Source organism: Phyllostomus hastatus, unplaced genomic scaffold (genome assembly GCF_019186645.2).
Source record: "Phyllostomus hastatus isolate PE091 unplaced genomic scaffold, TTU_PhHast_1.1 phas_contig_196, whole genome shotgun sequence".
Lineage (NCBI taxonomy): Eukaryota > Metazoa > Chordata > Mammalia > Chiroptera > Phyllostomidae > Phyllostomus > Phyllostomus hastatus.
Window position 1 is genome coordinate 13,799,499 of NW_025333709.1, and position 21,096 is coordinate 13,820,594.

Genomic DNA, 21,096 nt, shown 5'->3' on the forward strand with positions numbered 1-21,096 from the left:
TATCATGTATTTCTGCATTATCCACATACCTGCATAAAATACCCAGTAACCAAAGCTTTTCGTATATTTATATAATAGTCCCTGCTTGTAAAGTCAGTACTTCGACGAGGCAAATTAAATCTGTCCATAATTCGTGATAGCTGCTGGCGTACATTGTCTGCTGACATCAGAGACCTGTAGTTAATGAAGTTGTCATAACACCACTGAACCGATTCATGATCTACAAAGTTGAAGAAAGGGGAGGAAAGGGGACATGAATCATCCAAACAGGTGTATCATCCAATTAAAAAGGAAAACTGTTATAAAGACTAAGCTAAATAATCCAGGAAAGGAATTTTACCCAAGTCATCCCAATAAATGAATCACAATGTTACCAACCTTCCTAAAAATCTGTAGTGAGGATCAAAATAGGAAATAACACTAGGGTTTCTGGCCATTGGATAACAAAACAATGATCCTGAATAAACCATTTTTTATGATTTATTTTACCCCTAAACATCCACCCAACTGTTTTCAATTGATGGTCTGAGAAGGGGCAGTGGAAGAATTTTAGTATAATGCCTCTTATTCTTTAAAACACACAAAAAACAAAACAACCCTTAGATCAGCAATTTTCAACCTTTCCCACCTTATGGCACACGTAAACTATTTACTAAAATTCTGTGGCACAACAAACTACTTTTTTCTGACCGGACCAAAACCAAAATATGTATAATTCATTTACACTGGGTGGCTACTGTGTTTGCTGTCATCATTTTTTACTTGGGCCATCTAAAGGGAAAGAAGTCAGTGCCCCTGACTAAGTATTGCATGTTTTAAAAATTTACAGCACACTGGTTGAAAATTGTTGCCTTAGATTATCAAATTCAATTTAAAAGTTGCAACAGTCACCCTGGCTGGTGTGGCTCAGTGGATTGAGCACCAGACTTCGAACTAAAGAGTTGCCAGTATGACCCCCAATAATCAGGGCACATGCCAGGGTTGCAGGCCAGGCCCCCTCTGCAGGGGGGATGGGGTGTGAAAGACAACCATACATTGATGTTCCTATCCCTTTCTTCCTCCCCCTTTCTAAAAATAAAATATTAAAAAATAAAATAATAAAAGTTACAACAGTGCATTTTAAATGACTGTGTATTTTTCCTTAATTATGCCTGAGGTAGAGCAACCAAAACTTAAAAGTATTTAAAGTTTTATTGTTACCCATGTACATCTTAGTGGTAGACAAATCCAAGTGACAAATTTTACAAGGATGTCTTGAACCCCTACTCATATGTTTAATAAGCAAGGCTTATAATTTAAGCACTTCCAAATAACTTTACCACAGATATTGACTATCAAAGAATTTCTCCATTGATAAATCCTTGACAAACTTCCCCCTAACCTAGTGTTGCTAATCTAAGAGCTCAAACTGCAGCATAATGTAAAATTTACAGTGACATCTTTATGTACCAAAGACATATGTACAAGGAGACCCTCTGAAAAATAAATCTAAGAGGGTCATAGTGAAATGGGGGAAAAGGCCTTAAAAATCGAAACTGTGTTGGTCCTTCTCCTGCTACTATGATATACATTAATCTTTGCCATGTTTTTCTTCTTGGGTTTGGAATTCTACCAACTAGAATGTACCTTTTTTGGTAGCTTTTCAGAGGAACAACAGGTATATTAATAAATGTTGATCTATTACAAAATTAAGCCACATTTATAAACAGAATGGGTGGGTACTTGGGGTAGTAAAATGGGTCTTTAAATTGAAGAATTGATGTGTTAGAGCATCCACTAATTAACACATCTAAAATGAAAAATAAAAGGTACCCATCTGAACTTATATTTAAAACAAAGCACTGAATTATCTTCAAGAGGTGAAACAGAGTTAAGTATGCTTTAGAGGTATTTTTGCTTATGCTGATGCTCTGTAAAAAGCTGAAAGGCAATGAAAATGTCGAAGCTGACAATAAAAACGGGAATTTTGGAGTGAAACTTTTCTGAGGTTTTCAAGTTTTACAATACACCAGAGTACCAAAGAACCCAACAACTTTAAGTTGTCAAGATAGAACCGTCAGACATTATTTATGTAAATTTGTGAGAAATAATTCCATAAATGGGAGGGATAAAAATCCAAAAACAGGAATACTGTATTAAAGTAATTCTAGGTATGCCCTGATTGGCGTGGCTCAGTTGACACCTCGCCCACAGAGCGAAAGGTGGCTGGTTGATTCCTGGTCAGGTCATAGGCCTGGCTTGCAGGTTTGGGGTCTCTGGTCAGAACGTGCAGGAAAGGCAACCAAATGATGATTCTCCCTCACATTGATGTTTCATTCCCTCTCTCTCTTTCTCCTTCCCTCCCTCCCTCCCCGTCTCTATATAAACAAACAAACAAACAAATATCCTAGGTATGTACTTCTAATACAGTAAACTACACTTAAAACCAAAAGTCAAACAATTTCATATTGAAAATTAAGGCACTGCGAAATAACTCAAGTCTACTTGATTTTCAAGTATGAAACAAATAGGATTAAGATAAAATTCGCTTTTAATGTAACCAACCATTGTATCTAATGAAATATATCCTCCTGACTAACCAAAAATGTACTTGCTATTTTCAAATATACTTATTTCAATTAATAACAACATAGTATCATTTAGAAATCAATGGTGAAAACATTCCAGATTCAACTGAGATATGAAATGTCCAAATAGATCTAGAAGTTTGCTCTTAGTGCCAGTGAGTGGATAGCATCATTCTAACACGTAAGACTTTCTCTTACTGCTAGTCCTATTTAAAAGTAGGATAAAACTTTTGTAGCTATCTACTGATCAGTATTCTCATAGGAAGCTCCCGGGTATAAATATGTGCAAAAAGAACAAGCATTATTTAGTAATGTCAAATTTTAAATCTTAAGTTCCTAATTTCAAACAGTGGACTATTACATTTATATTTAAAATCAAAATACAGCCCCAACATGAATCCTAAATTTAATTTTATAACAAAATTATGAAATCCAAATATACTGCTGCGCTAGTTATCAAAAGCTTCAATGACAAAATAATACGATCTCTTAATTTTAAAAATTTCAAAATGTCTTATGAGAGTAATGGTTTAAAGAAATCACCTGCTCCTTTAGGAATCTTAATTTCCACTTAAAACAGTATTTAATGCTATCAAAGGATTTTGGGAACCAAGATGGAAGTTGAGCCTGTGCTTCCCAAGGCCTTGCCCTTTACAGCAGTTGTCAGCCTGAGAGTGAGTGATGTGTCTGATGGTCACACACAAGTATAAAACCAGTGTGACACGGTTTGGCACACAAGAACAGATTTTCCAAACTGCCCTAGGCTAGCAAGGATAGTCTTTAACATTATACATTTTCAATACATGAGGCATAAGAGGGATAAAATAAATGTTCTGAAGCAAACAATGTACTGACCTTCATCTCTTGGATTCTCAATCATTTTTCATTCACCTCCCTTATCTGCCCCAAATTTGTTATACCTCGGCAGGGAAGGGTCCCACACCCTTTCTCACCTGATATCACTGATTCTATTTAACTCAGACCGGGACTCACAGGGAGTACACAGGTGTGCAATACCTTGGCTGCTATGCTTTGTTCCACACATTGGCCCTCTAGCTCTTTCTGGGTGGACCCTGAGATGAACCAAGTCACACCACTCCTCCAGAGACATGTCAAAGTCAAAGGACTACTTTAGAAGTCTAAGTAGAATTTTTATCAGATAACAGAAATGAGTTACAAATAAACCAAAAGGTGCAAAATGAGAACCCAATGTTATAAGTTAAAAAACTTACTAGCAGAAACCACAAACTTAAAAGTGAAAACCCCGCATTTCTGGTGAAGGCGATGATAATGTGCGGCTGTCTTTGACTCGACTATCACCCACCAGGTTAGCGTACAGACACGTGGAAATCAAAGACTTTCAGAAACCATTAGATGTATTCCTTCATTTTTTCTCTTAAGTTTTCCTCTCTCTTAATTTTATAAATAGTGTACTTCAACAACAGCATCTAGCGAGAACCTGATTATTACTGTTTCCTTAATTTCAAATAACTGAAAAATGCTTTAATGTCATTAGATACTGGGTGAAAACATGATTTGAAGCTAGAATATCATGTAGCTGTAGCGTAAATCACTGAATCATCTTTCTACTGGTAGGTGTTTAGGTAGTTTCCCTTCTTAAAAAAATAAATAAATAAAAAAAAATCAGGCCCTGGCTGGCTCAGTGGATTGAGAGCGGGCTGCGAACCACAGTGTTGCAGGTTCAATTCGCAGTCAGGGCATATGCTTGGGTTGCAGGCCATGACCCCCAGCAACCGCACATTGATGTTTGTCTCTCTCTCTCTTTTTCTCTCTCCCTTCCCTCTCTAAAAATAAATAAATAAAATAAAAATAAACAAATACATCAAAAATAATTCTGGAATGAAAATCCTTAACCATATCTGAGTCCACAAAATACTAAAAGATAATTTCTGGGTCAAAAGGTATATTTGTAAGGTTCTTGATAACATAAATTCCACTGCTTTTCACAAAGGCAACAATTTATATTCCCACCTCTGTTGTATGACTGTTTCACTAAACCCAATTGCACACACAGGTGACTTCGTTCAATTATATAGGTAAGAAAATGGTAACTCTCAGTAACAGTGCACTTCTTGAAAAGGTGGACTTTGCCCCTCTTGGGAATTTACAGACCACATGTAGCCTGACTGAAGAACAGTCATTTACATTTGTTGCCCGTTTTTCTATTTTCTTAGTGATTATGTAAAAGCTGTTTATTAGTAAAGTATTCAAGATCCTATTAAGTGACACAAAACTATTCATTAAAAAAACACACAAAATGTGTGAATATAAACAGAAAGAAATATATAAAATCTGTATTTTAGAGTCAAATTTTATAAAAGTATTTCATTATTTTTTTTTTCATTTACTGATTTCAGAGAAAGAGGAAAAGAGAGACTGAAGTGGGGGCGGGGGGAGGTCGATTTAGCTGTTCCACTTATTTATGCATTCACTGGTTGATTCTTCTATGTGCCCTGACCAGAAATCAAACTCACAACCTTGGTGTATCGGGATAATGCTTAATCAACTGAGCTACCAGGCCAGGGACAAGTATTTCATTTCTATTGCCCCGTATTTTCCAGCTTTCTATAACTGGTGCCCTCTCTCCGTTATAAAAACAAAAATTTTTTAAAAATCGTCAATTTATATCTTAAATGCTAGTCAGGAGGTTTTTCTAAAAAGACCTCTTGGCTTTCTGGTGTAAAGTCACAAGTAAATGAAAGTGAGATCAAGATACATATGACGCATATGACATTCAGCCAAAAGAATGCCATCAATCTGTTTTACACTTACTTTGTTTAAAAGCATGGTAGACATTCAGCAGTGTCAGATGATCTCCATCTATGTGGGCAAATCTCATCTTGGCCTCATCCGCAGCTTTCTTGGCCTCCGTGGGGCGAACAAAACACTGTGGGACTAAACAAGGTTGGTATGGGCCCAACACAAACGCCCATATCGATGAGTCACGCATTCACAGATAGAGGAACAAGGCCTAGCTAGGTCAGTTCACAGAGCATAGGGCAGGGCAGGATGGCCTCCAACTGCATCTTGGACTGTTTACTACCTTGATTTGGTACATCAACACCTAACCACATCTGTAAGACAAGAGGGTTTCAAAGCTACACAGTACCTGATTATTTTAACTAGATCTGAAAGTAGGCATCAAAACAGCTATTCTGAAGGCCATCAAGATACTAGAAAGCTCAACTTATTTCAAAAACCAGTGCTGATAGCTCTACCAATAACCAGAATTATGGTGTCAATAGCCTGTTGCTATATGCAATTTTTCAAAGGCCATCCACTAAATCCACTGAATGGCTATGAAAGTTATGAAGCTACACCTGCCCACTGCAGGGCTCAAAACAACTTTCCAACCAGTCTACTGCCACATTTCTATTGTAATTTTTTCCCTAGTACTGTGGCTATTACCAACTGGTGGGTATCACTATTAGCACCGGTGAGCAGAAGCATATGTAAACATAAAAAAATATCATGAAATCTGGGGTTTTGATGATAGCAGTAGTGGTGGAAGGTTAAACCGCCTCTGAGTTAAGAAAATTCATAAAGGCTGAGGCTATTCAGCCCAGTTATCCAGCATTTTAATAAAAAGATTAGTAAATAAAGTCCCAAGTTAAAAAAAAAAGTTATTAAAATCAAAACCTCAATATAAAAGCAAAATCCAGTATTTAAAAAGTTGACAATTAGTCTGAAACAGTTATTTCAAGGGTCATAAAAATATTTAACTACAGTATTTGTTTAGAGCCTCAATATTAATTCACATAAAACTTTAAGTTGTTACAAAGCGTGCACTACATTTTTGAAATACAACTTTCCTTAATTCACTTTTAGCAATTCCACAGTCATAAAAGCAATATGAAAATAAAAATACTTAACAGCTTGGGACTTTGTCGACACATTTTAAAGCTGTTAAAACCTTGTCAATTCAAAAAATCATAAATTATCAGTTCAGGTAGAAAATAATGGGAATAATCGACAATGAAATCATATACAGAATCAAATTACTCTTTCCCATACAGTTTCCCCTTTAAAAAGATGCCAAAGAAGCCAAAGAGAGACAATGACACATGATCACGGTAAATATTAAGTCTTGCTTAATGTAACTGAAGCAAGGTAATTTCATTCAAGTACAGAAAGCTCTCATAGTTGTGGAAGTTAATGTGAACTAGCTACCAGTTAGTGGGAATAAGTAGCACTCCATGTGACCTCCGATTTACACTATAAATCACAAACTATTTAAGAGGAAAACATTCCAACCACAGCAATCTTTTTGTTCCAGGACTTCTTCCTCACCTATCAACATTTCCCCCCATAAACGCCATGCTTAATAACTGCTGCACATAAATATTTACTCCGTTAACATGCTGAAGACGATGACCAGTAAACCGTTTTCAGAACTCCTATTACAAATAAGACATGTAGTAGTTTTGGAAGATTTCAACTGCATCACAATGACCAATTTTTTAAGGGACTAATACTCTCAAACAATGGTAATTATATGCCTGACAAGAGAACTAGGAAAAATAAAAACTGGGTAGATAACAAACACCCATATAATCTGTTAATTCTTGCCCTATACTTTCTCTAAAAACTAAAATCTTGACATAAGCACACTGGGAGAGTCTAACAAACAACATATAATAAGAAAGGCAGACAACAACCTACCACCACCTCCGCAAGTGAGACTACAATTTAATTAAAATGATTCGATACACTGCCCTGCCCATCTGCTCTGAGTCTGATCAGTCATAACTCTGCAAAAAAACATTTTAGCTAGTTCTTAGATTAAAAAAAAAAATCACACCATTAAAATATATACCATACATCTAAACTAGGCCAAAATTTTTTTTATTTAGAAAACTTTCAACTTATTCTTTGATTCCATAAGATTCTGAGTTATTTGAGGCATTAAGTTATAATTAAGACTGATAAACCATTCTGCGACTGAAAGTCAAATTCTCCCCAGTACTAAAACTAATACTAAGTACTCTAGTATTATAGAGTACTTCAATGGTCAATAAAAACTTGTTTCGCTAAAAGAATCAGTGTACATTTTTGTATGTTATCAGTATTTCTTCTTTTCAGAAAATGTAATTTCCAAGTTACTATTTATTTGTGGGGTTTTACTGCTACTAAAAAGCACTACATATTCAGCTTAATTTCCAATTTTCAACATTAGCAATTTTCTCTTATGTGTGTTTCTCTTATCAAGTGTCTGTCTTCCATGGTAAAAGAATTACCAGGTTAGATTTTAAGCCTAAAATTATATATTACTACTTCTATTTCTTTGATACTAAGCTTGAAATTCCTCTCTGACTGCCACTGGAACATATTTACATGCGTAGAAAAAGCCTACTTTAAATGACAGTTTGGGCTGAGCTCATGCTGACCTAACAGTGCGAAGTGCCAGAACAAAGTTCTTCTCATACTGTCAGTAACACACCGCAAAACTGATGGGCCTGCCAAAAACGCCGTTACAGCTGTGTTCAGACTTATTTTTTCTTATTTCAATTTTTATTTTCACTGAAGAAAGCCAATGTTCTTACTATATTTTGTGCACAATGACGGATTTTACTTTTCTAAATACTATGTCACTATGAAGCTATTTACAAGATATTTAGGAAACAAAATGAGTTCCTTAAAACCAGCTATAAAATTTACTATCATACTAAATATTAAAAACCAAAACCAAAAGCGAAGTCCACCCAAACTTTGAAGAGCTGGGTTTTTTTTAGTTCTTTTCCCTCTATTACCTGACAACATAGCAGTAATAGATAGGACCTCATTAGAACAGTTGTAGTCACAACTTGCAATAACCATTTTAGCGAGCTGTGGGTCTAGAGGAAACTCTGCCATCATGGATCCCAATTCAGTCAGATCTCCATCATCATTTAGAGCAGCCAGATAATTCAAAAGTTCTAGAGCTCGCATCAGAGTTTCAGGAGCTAGGGGAAAAAGGCAATCTGTTAGACCAGCTGCCTCCAGCAAGCAAAAATGTGACACAATACAAACTATTATTATAAGAGACCTTACTCTTCAGTCTACAGTGGACCACACTAAAACTCAAATTGTCACCAAATTCAATTAGAAATCTAACAATGAATCATGCAGAATTAAAAAAATTTCCTGTGTAGTAGTTAAAATGCTCATCTTTGTAACTGTTAATTCAACAATGTGTTCAGCTAACATCCCCCCCACCAAATTCATCAATTATTTTCATCAATTCCCAGAAAAATTTAGTTATTCTGAAGGGAAAAATTTGATTCACATAACTGACACTCTTTTAAGTTTTAATGTTAACACACAGGACTTATTTTGATGTTTACTGGAAGAAAAAACTAAAATGTTTTTTATGTATGTACCAAATGGGATACAGAGAAAGACAGCCAATTTTGGTTAAAAGGTTTGATGAAATATGCTGAGAATTCATACCTGGTGGATCCATAAAATCAAAATGCACCAAATCATCAATACCAAGTTTCTTCAACTGTAACACAACTGATCCTAAATTAGAACGCAAAATCTCAGGATAGGTGTTATCCTAGCAAAAAACAAAAATGTTTGTTCTGTTAAACACTCCTTAATCCTCTTGCTCCACAAAACAAAATATATCTGGTTCTCTGCCTCTTTAGCTAGTTACGATGGCATTACTTCTACATCACTGACTCAGATGAGAAAAATACTTGTGGAACAGACTTGAAAGGAAGGCAGTTTCTTTGAACCATCTTCACAGAGTTCTAAGTGGTACTGCCATTGTCCACCTCAACTTCAGAATGCACTGGTAGATTTCACCATAATCTGACTCAGGAAAAAACTAAGGAGCTTATAGTGCCAAAAGGCAATATGAAATAAATAAAGCAATTTTCTTCTGGTAACAAATTCAGCTTAACCTTCCAAGTACACAGGAAAGATAGAGTAAAGTAATCCCTTACCTGCATTTCTGTTTTATAAGCTTTCTCTGTGTAAAGTCTGAAGCATTTCCCAGGTCTGGTACGCCCAGCTCGCCCAGCCCTTTGTTGGGCTGAAGCTTTACTAATAGCTGTCACCAAAAGGGACTCAACTCTGATTCGAGGATTGTACACCTATTAAAATGAAAATAACAGAACGATTTTCTCTTCAATCAAACACAAAACTATGATTTACCAGAAGTACCCAAAGCCCGCAGTTAATCCCCAAATAAACACAGTATTGATGACCACAAATTACGCTACCACAGGAACAGAATGTCATTCTATGCCTTAACTTTTTTTCAGATGTTCTGAGGCCATCGTTCTGAAAGACTCAAGCTAACATGGAAAAGCTCTTATTTAACACACAGATAATCTTTACTCTTTCTAATTTAAAATAATTTCAGTTCTACCAGTTTTACCTTACAATTTTATGTAGTGAATAGTGCTGAAGGCTTTTGCCTGAAAAGAACCTGTTAATTCCAACGTCATGTTCAGAGACTCAAGAAAAATATTTTAAAATTGGTCCAGAAGAAGTCAGTTACATGCTTTCAGTTTAAAGGGAAAGTTTCCCATAAAAAACAGGAATACTATGTATTGAGAACAAATTCTCTCAATCATATCTATAAAACACAATCAAAGATATCTGAATAATAAAACATGCAGTATTTACTGAGTAGTCACCTCATTTGGCAGAAGTGCTTGCTATTGAGTACTATTAAACTAAAGGTTAACATAATGCCCTCTTTCAAATACCGGACTGAGTGTCACATAATAAAAATACTAATGTAGTTGGATAAGTAACTGATCTGCAGGGATGGTAATCCTGTACTGTTATTACTACTCCCATATTCCTTAAATAAACATACGAACTAAAACACTCACCATTATTATATAGAAACAAAGAAAACACAACCTTAAAATGAGGTAAAGAAAAAAAAAGCCAAAGATTAAACATTAAACATGGGTTTAATTTGTGAGAGCCAGATAGAACACAAAGGGCTCATATCACCGAGGTCTAAAAATGGTAACAGAAAAGTAATTCTAAAAAGTAAAGTTCAGCCAGTAAGTGAGTAGCTGATAACTACTATTAAACTAATGCTAATTATAAATTACATGACTATCATATTTAAAGTATGTACCTTTTGTTTTGCAAATCCAGGATCAATCACAAATACCACACCATCTATTGTCAAAGATGTCTCTGCAATGTTAGTTGACACAACTACCTGTTTAGAAATAAACAATATAAAAATTATATTACAAGTAAAATTCAAATGACAGAAAGATTAACTATTAACTTTCATTAACACTGAATTTCAATCTAGTAAATTAACCTGAAATAAGGTTTGATCTTCAATGGCCAATGCTATAAAAAGACTAGTGTTTAAGAATTCAAAGTTTCATTTACTTCATCATAGCAACTTCCTTTTTCAATAAAAACTAGTCCATTTTGATTACTCAAAGAGAAGGAAAGCATAAAAAGAAAAATATCAATAAAGCAATATAGGCTTACCTTACAGAATACCTCCCTGACAGAACACTCCTTGTTTCATACCCAACTTCACACATGTCCATCTTTCAGTGTTTCCAAAGGAAAAGTTTCTATCACTGAACTCAGTATATTAAACAAAACAACGCATGGATGGGGTGCAGAGGAATCTCAAATTATAATCCAAGAACAGGCAGACATGAGAATCGAATATAGATGTTTTGCAAAGCATAAAAATCTCTAGGAGGATGACATGTGACATGTCATTGCACACACAGCAATTATGAAGAATCTGTCCAACTTTTTTACTGATGGAATGTTCACATACTTATAGCTTGCTTTTATGTGTTTTATTATTATTTTAGATGTTTTGGGAAATTGGTTTGAAACTTGTAAATAATATGTTACATAATTTTTCTTTTACACAACGGGGAAAATAGGATCCTCATGAGCATTTTTTACCTAGAACATCTGATTTTCAGGAACAGATCACTGTCATTAAGTGGGAGATGCCTGTATATGCAAGCATTTGACACAGAAGATAAATCTGATACGGAGTCTGCTCTTACAGCTTTTACAGTGTGTAAAGGAAGATTAGACATGGATAGAAAGTTTAAATGATACCAAAAGATGCCACATGAGATTTAAGAAGGTTTTACTTCCACAGCAAAGACAAGAAAAGCTTACTGAGAAAATGGCATTGAGGAGAGATAGTGAAGGTAAGGTGGGATCAACAACCCATAGGAGAGAAGAGAAGAGCACTAGCAGGACCAGGTTCAGCTTCAACAAGGACATCACAGGCAAGAAAGCCACATGCAAGAAACAAAAGGACTCATACTGCCAGGAAATCATGGAAGATTTTAAAACTTACTGAAGAATCACTAACAGGGTGTCATTTTAGAATCATTTACATGTCTAAAACCAAAATGCTTCCTTTTTGCCCTGTTCAGTTGAGAAGACTGATAATTATAAAACGGATAAAAAACCAGAGCTGGCTAATGTTACTAAGATTCATTTTTCAAAACGTTTAGATGACACTCATGTTTAATACCTAGAACTGAAGCAAACAGTCAAGGTTTATAAAGTTGACAGATGAACGTGAATAAATATAACCTGAGTTTAAATATTCTTCTAAAAAGTCAGTGTGTTGTAGCAGAAAAAGCAATAAATTTAGCAATAGGTGGCAGAGCCAGGAATCAAGCTTAAGTAGTTAATAGTGGAAAGGTGTTAACACCATCAAGCTTCAATTTTGTAACTTCCGCTTATTCTTTGCTAAAACTGGGCTGTAAAAAAAATTTAGACAGTGAATGTGGCATTATAAACTACATGCTTGTGATTATACAAGAGGGCTTCTGGTTTTCTGGAATTCTGGAGTCAAAACTGTTATAGTTCTGAATAGATCTTTAGGACAGCAAAGAAAATTATTTTTAAAAAAGTTACATAAATTTTTGTAAAATAGAATAGTCAATGTGGTAAGAATTTTTGATGGGATCAACTCTGTAGTTATTTAAAAATAAGTTTATTTCTCTCCACAAAGTAATTATTTGATATGCATGTGTTTTCTGTGTTTATAAACTACTTATGAGGTAGTGTAAATATATAATTCTACAAGTGTTTGAAATCGGGTGATTATGCCAACTTGGCAAGCCCCCCGTCACTGACAAATATTCTGTCACCTAAAAGTCAAACTCTAAAATATGAAGTATTAAAAATGTCCTTAGAGAAGTGTCATATCTGGGTTTTTCTCAAAGACTAAAATTAAACTGATCAAAAGATTTAAGGCAATAAAAAAAACTTAAGGTAATAAAAATTTTTTTGAGTAGGATATATTTACCATACTGATTTGACAATTACTGTAAGTAGGCACCTACCACCATTAAAAAGGGACAGGGTTCTAAAACTACAAAGGTAGGTTTTGAGACAGAGAAAAAGGGAAATTCACATAACAAATTGTATGTGTCTGAGGGAACTACTTCTAATGACTTGACCACTAGAGTGGAGGAATAATACTAAGGTGAAGTGAAACATAAGCACGTACATAATGCCTAAGGACACACAGGTAAGTGAGATGACAGACGTGACCCAGCTGCCCTGAATCTGAGCGGGGGGAGAGGCAAGCCCTAGGAGTATGTTCTAGATGTGGCACATGACCTAACCAGAAACTGGTCAGAACGCAAAGTAACCCTAAATCTGTCAAGGGACTTACACATAATGGCCGATAGAAATACATATATAAATTGTGCCAGCTTTCTACATTGTAACTTGGCAGTAAGTATTCAAAAGGCCTTCAAGTGTTCACACCTCATTACCAAGTAGGTATTTCAGGTGGCTAACTCTAAATATGGAATAAACCCTGCAACAAAAGTTTGACATTCTTGCCAATTTTATCTTTTCATATATTACGTGTGCTAAGAGTAAACTTTCATCCAGATATGCCCCATACTAATGCTATGCCAGGGGTGTCAAACTCACTGTCACCAGGGGCCACATCAGCCTCACTGTTGCCTTTAAAGGGCAGAATGGAATTTTAGGACTGTGTAACTGTAACTACTCCTTAACTAGGGGCAAGGAGTTCATCAATGCCGCCGGGGTAGAAACAAGCTGCTGGGCCAGATAGAACAAGGTGGAGGGCTGGGTTCTGCCCTTGGGCCTTGTGTTTGCCACCTGTGAGCTATGCCTTCTAACAAGGTCCCTCCCTTTTGACTTGTTTCAATAATTCCACTTCAAAGTAGCAGAACTCAGCACACTTGAGTTGCTCCACTTGAATTGTATTTGGACACATTAACACATTTAAATTAAATTAGTTTGGATTTTTAGAACCCTGAGAACTCTGGGGAGTGGGGCTGTCTCCAACTCAGTATAAACATTATTTTTTATAAATATCCCAACAGCACTACACCACGTTATATTGAGACAGTGGATCACCCAAGGTCTTTACAATTACAGAACCATCTCCACAAGGCGATTTCTCTTTTTTCATTGAACAATGTGTGCTCTGAGAAAGTTCATTAGTAAACTGTAACGTAAGTTCTATTCCCAGTCAGGGCACATGCCTGGATTTTGCAGGCTGGGACCCTAGTTGGGAGCATGAGAGAGGCAACTGATCAATATTTCCCTCCCTCTCTTTCTCCTTCCCTTACCCTCTCTATAAAAATAAACAAAATCTTTAAAAAGTAAAGAAAAATAAAAATTTAATGTTAAAAAGCTTCTTTTGTTAGTTTTGCCACAAATTATAAACTTTATTTTGCATAAATACAATGAGGAATAACAAATAAGGCACTGCTTTACAAAAGGTAACGGCAAATATAAAGTAATACAGAATTACAATTACTTTGGTAGAATTTTAAAAGCTGTATTAGATATACTTTGTTCCTAACCTTTCAATATTTATTATAATCTACTCTATGCTATTATCCTTGTATCAGAACGAAGTATATAAGCAATTTAACAACAAAAAGATTCAGATTGTATTTTGTTTTACACAACTAAAAGCAGAAAGTAATTCCCTATATGTTCTAACCTAAATTGTGAGTACTTATCAGAGACAGTTAACACTCTTGAATGAAAACATCATCCTATTGGCACAGTAATGTTTAATTAATAAATTCATGACAAAGAATCAAGCATTGGCCTCTCTCTAGCCCTTTGTTTTATAAGGTAGACAGGATGTTATTTTAAGTTGTGGCATTTGTTAAGAATAGGTTTTTCCTATTCTGGTAGCCACTCACTTTCCCTCATAGAATCTGTGTGAGTCTTGATTCTTATCCTTCTCTCCTTCCCCACAGTCCCCCCAATTCTTTTCCCTTTTTAACTGGGCCAACCAGGCCCTGGGTCTCACTGTCCCCTGCTCATCTTGAATGCCAGTCGGTGCTTGGCCAGTGTGCTTCAGCTATCTCGAGTTCTCAGCTGCCACTCCTACCTCCTTCCAGACAGCTACTCAGCATCAAAAATATATGGCTTGATGAGCACATCTTCCTTTATGAACAGCCTTCTGTAATAATTTTTCATTTGTCCTTAAAATATGGGCTTCAAAGTATTTTTCCTCAAAATAAGAATGATGTATCAATTGCCAAGGAAGTCCTCCCTCCCTCTCTACCATCCACAGAGGCTCTGTTGACCGTGCTCTTCTTCACCTCTAAGACGAAGCTGACTTGTGCCAAGAGATAACATGGTCTCCCAGGAACAGGTCCTGGTGCACTAGCTGAATGAAGCATGATCAATGAACGATGAAGTGACACTGTAGCCCTTTCACTATGATTCTGAATTCAAAGCAAAGGTAAGCCCAAGCCTTGGATACGCCAGTGGTCCCCACCATCTATATTACAACCAGCAGCTGAAGAATCTCTGTCTTCAGTGAAAAATATTCCTCAGTATTCTTAGGATTTACTAGAAAGTAAAAAGTGTTAAAGGGGAAAAAAAAAGAAAAAAAAAGAACCAATTTTACTCCATGGGTTTAAGTTGTAGATTCTACAAAATGTATCATATACCGAACGGGCACCTCAATTAACAGCGCAAAAAAAGGCTCACATGTAAAATTAAGATTAGTAAGTGTGAATCCATACTTCTCAAAGTAACTCAAAAAATGTAAATACCTAAAAAGACAAACAGTATATCTTGCTGTATGCCAAGTTTACACAATGATAAATAAAAACGCAATTGGAAAACTAAAACAAATGCAGATCTATCAAATGAACACATTTCCTGAAAAAGTAAATCCTTTGCACAGAGGGTGCATTAACATCTCTTTCCTACAGAAATGTTTACTTACATCTGTTGATACAGAATCAAGCTAAAAACTTCACTGAGAATTAGTACTTTTCAGTCAACAAATCAACTTGAAAACTGTATACTAAACATATCCCTTAAAATTTCAGGTTTTCTCCAAAGTTCAGGATGCACATAAAGTAAAAAAAAGAAAAATATTAACATGTTCTAAAGAACACTATGACAATTAATTGGAAAGTTCAAAATAATGAAACTAGGACCAGACTGTTTTTTGTGTCATCGACTACTCCTGCTGTCTATGAAAAACTCAAACACTGGGTGCCCCCTCAAATCAATTTCTTGTTAATTTATATTCCACTAGGCTCCTGTTGCATATCATCTATTCAGTGAAGTCAATTTGAAAAGTGTTTCTGGTTCATTTAACTTTTGCACAGCCATGTTAAAGAACCAGTCATGATATAGTTACGTATCTTTATTAATTTGTAATTTTTCAATAATCACTGAAAATATTAGCATAAAGATTTTAAAAATGCGGCAAGTTGTGGATCTGGTAGTTATGAATAGAGAGGAAAAGCAATAGATTCCAAATTTGACTGACAAGTACATTACAAATGAGTAATATTTCAAGTAAGATGTTTTCTATACAAATAAGCTCAAGAAATTTACAGTGGATACTAGGAGGACCTACTTTGTTCTTGATAAGTAGGTACCTGTATACACCAAGCTCAATCCTTGACAATCATCTGCACCAAGGTGATAAAGGTAATGATACCAACTTTAAAAAATGAAAACTTTAAAACCAGAGATTTAAGGGTCTTACTAAAATTCACATGTGCTTATTATATAACCTAATCAATGACTGGGCTTTAAAAAAGCCAACCCCTTCTTCTAGTAGTTTTCAACCCCTTTCAATCACTTCAATCTTTTTTTCCCAAGAACCTATTAGAACCCCACCTATTTAAAAATGAAAGCATGGTTACACTGTTTCAAACTAGAACTCAGATCCCTTTCCCATCCCCAACAAAGTGCCCAGAAACAGGTTAGGAAAACCCATGCTCCCTTCCTGTGCCAGGCACACATCCACACCAAAAAGATCCACAGTTCCTGCCCTCAAGAAACTCACATATTTATGCAGTGTAATTTTTGCTACTGTTATTAGCAGTCTGTGCAGTCAACATTTCATACCTATGGACATGACATTTTGTTAGACCTTCAAGAAAATTATAAGCAGAAGTCAATGCACTGCTTTTTTGCCATGTGACTTAATGGGGAGAAAGAGCACTTGAACATATTCCTCTCTTCTTAATTTACCCTAGCCAAATGTCCCTTTGCTAAGGGGGGTGCTTCTTGCTAAGGGGTGGAAAGTAGTATCTGCTTCCTCTACGGTCAAAAGATACACAAAACTGCACCCAACATTTTTTTCTATTTACTTAAAAAAAAAAAAAAATCCTCACCAGAGCACATGCTTATAGATTTCAGGGCGGGGTTGTAGGGGAAACACTGTGTGAGAGAAACACCTAAATGGCTGCCTCTCTTAAGCACCCCAACCCGGGACCAAACTTAGGCTAGTGCCCTGACTGGGAATGGAACCTGAGACCTTTCAGTTCATGGGACTACGCTTCAACCAGCTGAGCCACACTGGCCAGGGCTTTCTCTATGTAATTGTGAAATACAGATTATTTTGTACTGTATGATCCGATCATAATCACCATCACTTAGTCCTTTGTAATTCAATATACTTTGACATCTCAAAGACGATTCTTAAAGTACATATAAAATGTTTACAGAGAAGAACATTTCTATGCTACCTTTCTTCCAATTGCTCCATTCTGTTTTTTTGGAGGTGGAGGTTCAAAAATGCGTTGCTGCTGCTGAGGTGGGAGTGTAGAGTACAATGGAATGATTTTAATGTCACCAACTTCAGGGCCCAAATCATCAACCTCTCGTTTTATTCTTTTACAGGCTTCATCAATTTCCTACAAAATAAAAGTTTGAGTCTGAAAACAAAATGAATACACACTGAAACATTTTAAGTATTTATCATAATCCTAGTTCTATGTGACATATTTTCAAATTAGTAATCAAACTAATTTAGAAAATTTCATTGGGATTTCAAAAAATCATTTTGAAATTTTGACTTCTGTAATCAAACACACAACTTCCTTACTGGCATTCTACACCCCTCTTCTTAGAGTTGGATATCCTAATTAATTCTCAACAAATTGTACTAACATTGACTTTTCCACCCAGGAATATTTAATTGCAGTCATAACCTTTTCAATTTTCACAATCTAAAAGAAATTGATGTGCTAGATTTTTAAAGAAGGCAATTAGGCTTTAATGTCCTGTTATCACCAATGCAATTATAAGAAGATTTGCTTCATTGTTCCTAATGAGAACAAACACCTTTACAGTATCAACATATTTAAGAACTAGGCTAACCCAAGTATCTTAGAGCACCATCCAGTATTTCCATACGACAGAAAACTGCTTCAGTACATTTGCGTTCAAATCCAGGTTTAAAGGGAGGGCACGCCATGAACGCTCAGAGTGTTGAGAGGCAGAGAGGAAGTAGATGGAGGCTCTAGCAACTGGCAAAGGGACAAAAAAATCAGGAGGGAAATGTATTTTAAATTTCACTGGAGCATTAATTTGGTTAAACTCAGAAATATATTAAAATAAATAACTTGCAATCTGTCCAGTGAAGGACCCAATCATCAGTTATCCTTATCAAAAAATTCTTTTATTCAGAAGACAATGGTTTAATTAAAAAGAAAAACCTTATCGGGTAAACCTCCATATTTTTATTTCAAAGTAGAGTTTTCCTTGAAATTATTTTAAATCAAAGCATAACATTTTTTTTTCGTGTTCAAGGATGCAAAGTTTCTGGAAAATTAAACAATTTTGGAAGGTCATTTTATGTATCAAACATACTAGTTTTCTTAAACAACAGGTATGGTCTTGAAAATTATGACACAGAAAATTACTATTAAAGATTTGATGGTAATAGTTCCCTTTGAGACCCACACTTTCTAAAAAAAAATATATATATATATATAAATGTTATTCACTGCAGAAAATGTATAAAACAAATGAATCACAGATTCTTGAAAAAAAAAATTGCTTCCAAATGTTGTAACTAGATTAGAATGCCCCCTACTGGTATGCAAATACAAAATTAAATATCAAAATTAAAAAATGCAAAACTAGGTTTTCTGGAATAAAAGGAAAATGGCCACCAATATTCAGAATATTCGCGATCTTAACAATTTAAGCATATAATTGGCAAGAAGGTGGTTGGAAGTCACCAAGCACCCAGATTTCAGTGTTAAAAAAATTAAGTGCCCCAACATGTTTATTTGCAGCTTCCAGAATTTTAACAAGAAGATAATTCAAGTTTACTTGGGGGGACTAAACTATCCAATCTGCTAAGCATGTTGAGCTAAAACGAAATCATTTCATAGAATATAAAGACACCGCTAAACACCACTTATGCTTTTATATAAATAAGATTCTAGTGACTAAAGGTTTAAAACTGTGCAACAAAATGTCCCCTAAAGTTTACCCAACTTTCATAAAGTTGTTGCAGTTCAGAAGACCACAGAACTCACAGACTGTCATCAGCATAAAGTAACCATCTTGCTCAGTCTTCGGCAATACTGAGAATTCAGAAAGTTCGGGAGTTTCTGGTTTGGAACTTGCAGTTCCAAAAGTATCGTATGTGAGAGTGGATTAATTTGGACCCCACTGATTTAAATAATCTGAAGTCTCTGTATGTGGAAAAGACATTGTACTCAGCAAAATTAAAGGTAAAACAATGCTGCTTAGACAAAATGAAGGGTTTCAACACCTTCGAGTGTGCATTTACAATTGATGGTTTCGATTACATTCTTATCCAGTTCAGTACTGTAGCTCCCCTAAGGATTTCGTAAGTCCAGATTTTAAGCATTAGCATAAAACATAAAAAACAGTATAGAATTCCAATCTTTCCCAACTTTTCCCCAATTAAAACCGGTGTCTCCCAAATTAAGTCATATGACTAAAGAGGCACTATTAAGTGGTCAAAATGGTGATAATTATGTGGTCTTAAAATTTCATTAGGTAACTAAATTTTATGGATGCTATTCAATTTATGAGCCATGAATTCCCAGAATCTGCCATTTAACTAAGAAAAAATAACAATAGGTCAAAGACATGAGAAACAGTAATTATTTTACCTATCTTTAAATCTATGCTACTAAACACAATCAATGAAACAAAGTACATTAGGTTCTCCACTACCTCCTCCCCTAAGGCCCTCAAATTCAAGACCAGTCATCTAAAAAGAACTCAAAAACCTATCCAGACACTTACGAATCTAATTCACAATTACCATGACACTTTATTGAAAGACATACTATGCTTCCCCTACAGCACATGTATGAACAACCATGGGGCTTACTCCCTTCCCTTCCCCAGCTAAATGAAAGGTGCCAAAATACCAACTCATACAGAAGCCTTTCAGGTCCTTGCTATGAGGACATCCAATATTTCTGATAGAACTCTAATATGTTTGGTTATCTAGTAACTATTTTAAATAGTCATTTAAAAGTATACTATGCTTTTTGGAGGAAGTGAGAAACTATAAAGACCAGACACAAAAGGACAAGATGAATACCTGAACACTGCATTACAGGATAAATATGGTTTGCATGCCACCAGGAAAGCATTTAGCACTCTTGCTTACACAGTATACAAAAATTGTCATTCAAAATGCATAGAAAAGACTAATATCAACAGAGGTTTATCTGTAAAATGGAATTTGCAACACATCTTATTTCCCAAAAGAACAAGTATTATATGACTCATTCTTTACTGAGAATGATCTGAACCCCCAGGGGACATCTGACAACATCCATAGACATTTCTGGGTTTAACAACCAGGGAAGGGACTGTTACTACATCTAATGGGTAAAAGCCAGAGATATCAACACCCCACAACAAAGAATTAACTGGCCTACAGCATAAATAGTGTTGAGGGTGAAAACCCTGCTGTAAAGAAAACAAACTTTAGCCCATGGAGTACAAATTATAAATCATTACAGACAATACTGAAGAAATGGACCAAAAAATTACTCATATTATACACCAAGCATCCCTGTAGAATCTGACCACAAAATAAGAGTTCACATTCTCATGCAGGCAGGTAATAACACAGCAGACCTTGAGAAAAATAATTACATCAATTTCCCATACCATTGTTTAAGTTGGTGGCAGTAATGTACCACAGGCACTAAAACATTCCTCTGGAGCAGAGAACTTTTAAACCTAAGAAAATATAAAAATGGCCTGAGGAGCTTGTGAAGAT

The 21,096-nt window shown here is 35.5% G+C and overlaps 1 protein-coding gene across 1 annotated transcript in view; it reads right to left on the reverse strand.

Annotated features, from left to right (window-relative positions):
- DHX15 (DEAH-box helicase 15) overlaps window positions 1-21,096 on the reverse strand; it is a 54,117-nt gene that overhangs the window by 3,543 nt on the left and 29,478 nt on the right. Inside the window, exons 6-12 of the mRNA XM_045834209.1 lie at window positions 17,558-17,725; window positions 10,675-10,761; window positions 9,518-9,667; window positions 9,018-9,126; window positions 8,339-8,530; window positions 5,361-5,483; window positions 30-220 (exon numbers count right to left, since the gene is read on the reverse strand). Of these exons, the coding sequence (XP_045690165.1) occupies window positions 30-220; window positions 5,361-5,483; window positions 8,339-8,530; window positions 9,018-9,126; window positions 9,518-9,667; window positions 10,675-10,761; window positions 17,558-17,725 (1,020 nt within the window). The remainder of the gene's footprint in view (window positions 1-29; window positions 221-5,360; window positions 5,484-8,338; window positions 8,531-9,017; window positions 9,127-9,517; window positions 9,668-10,674; window positions 10,762-17,557; window positions 17,726-21,096) is intronic.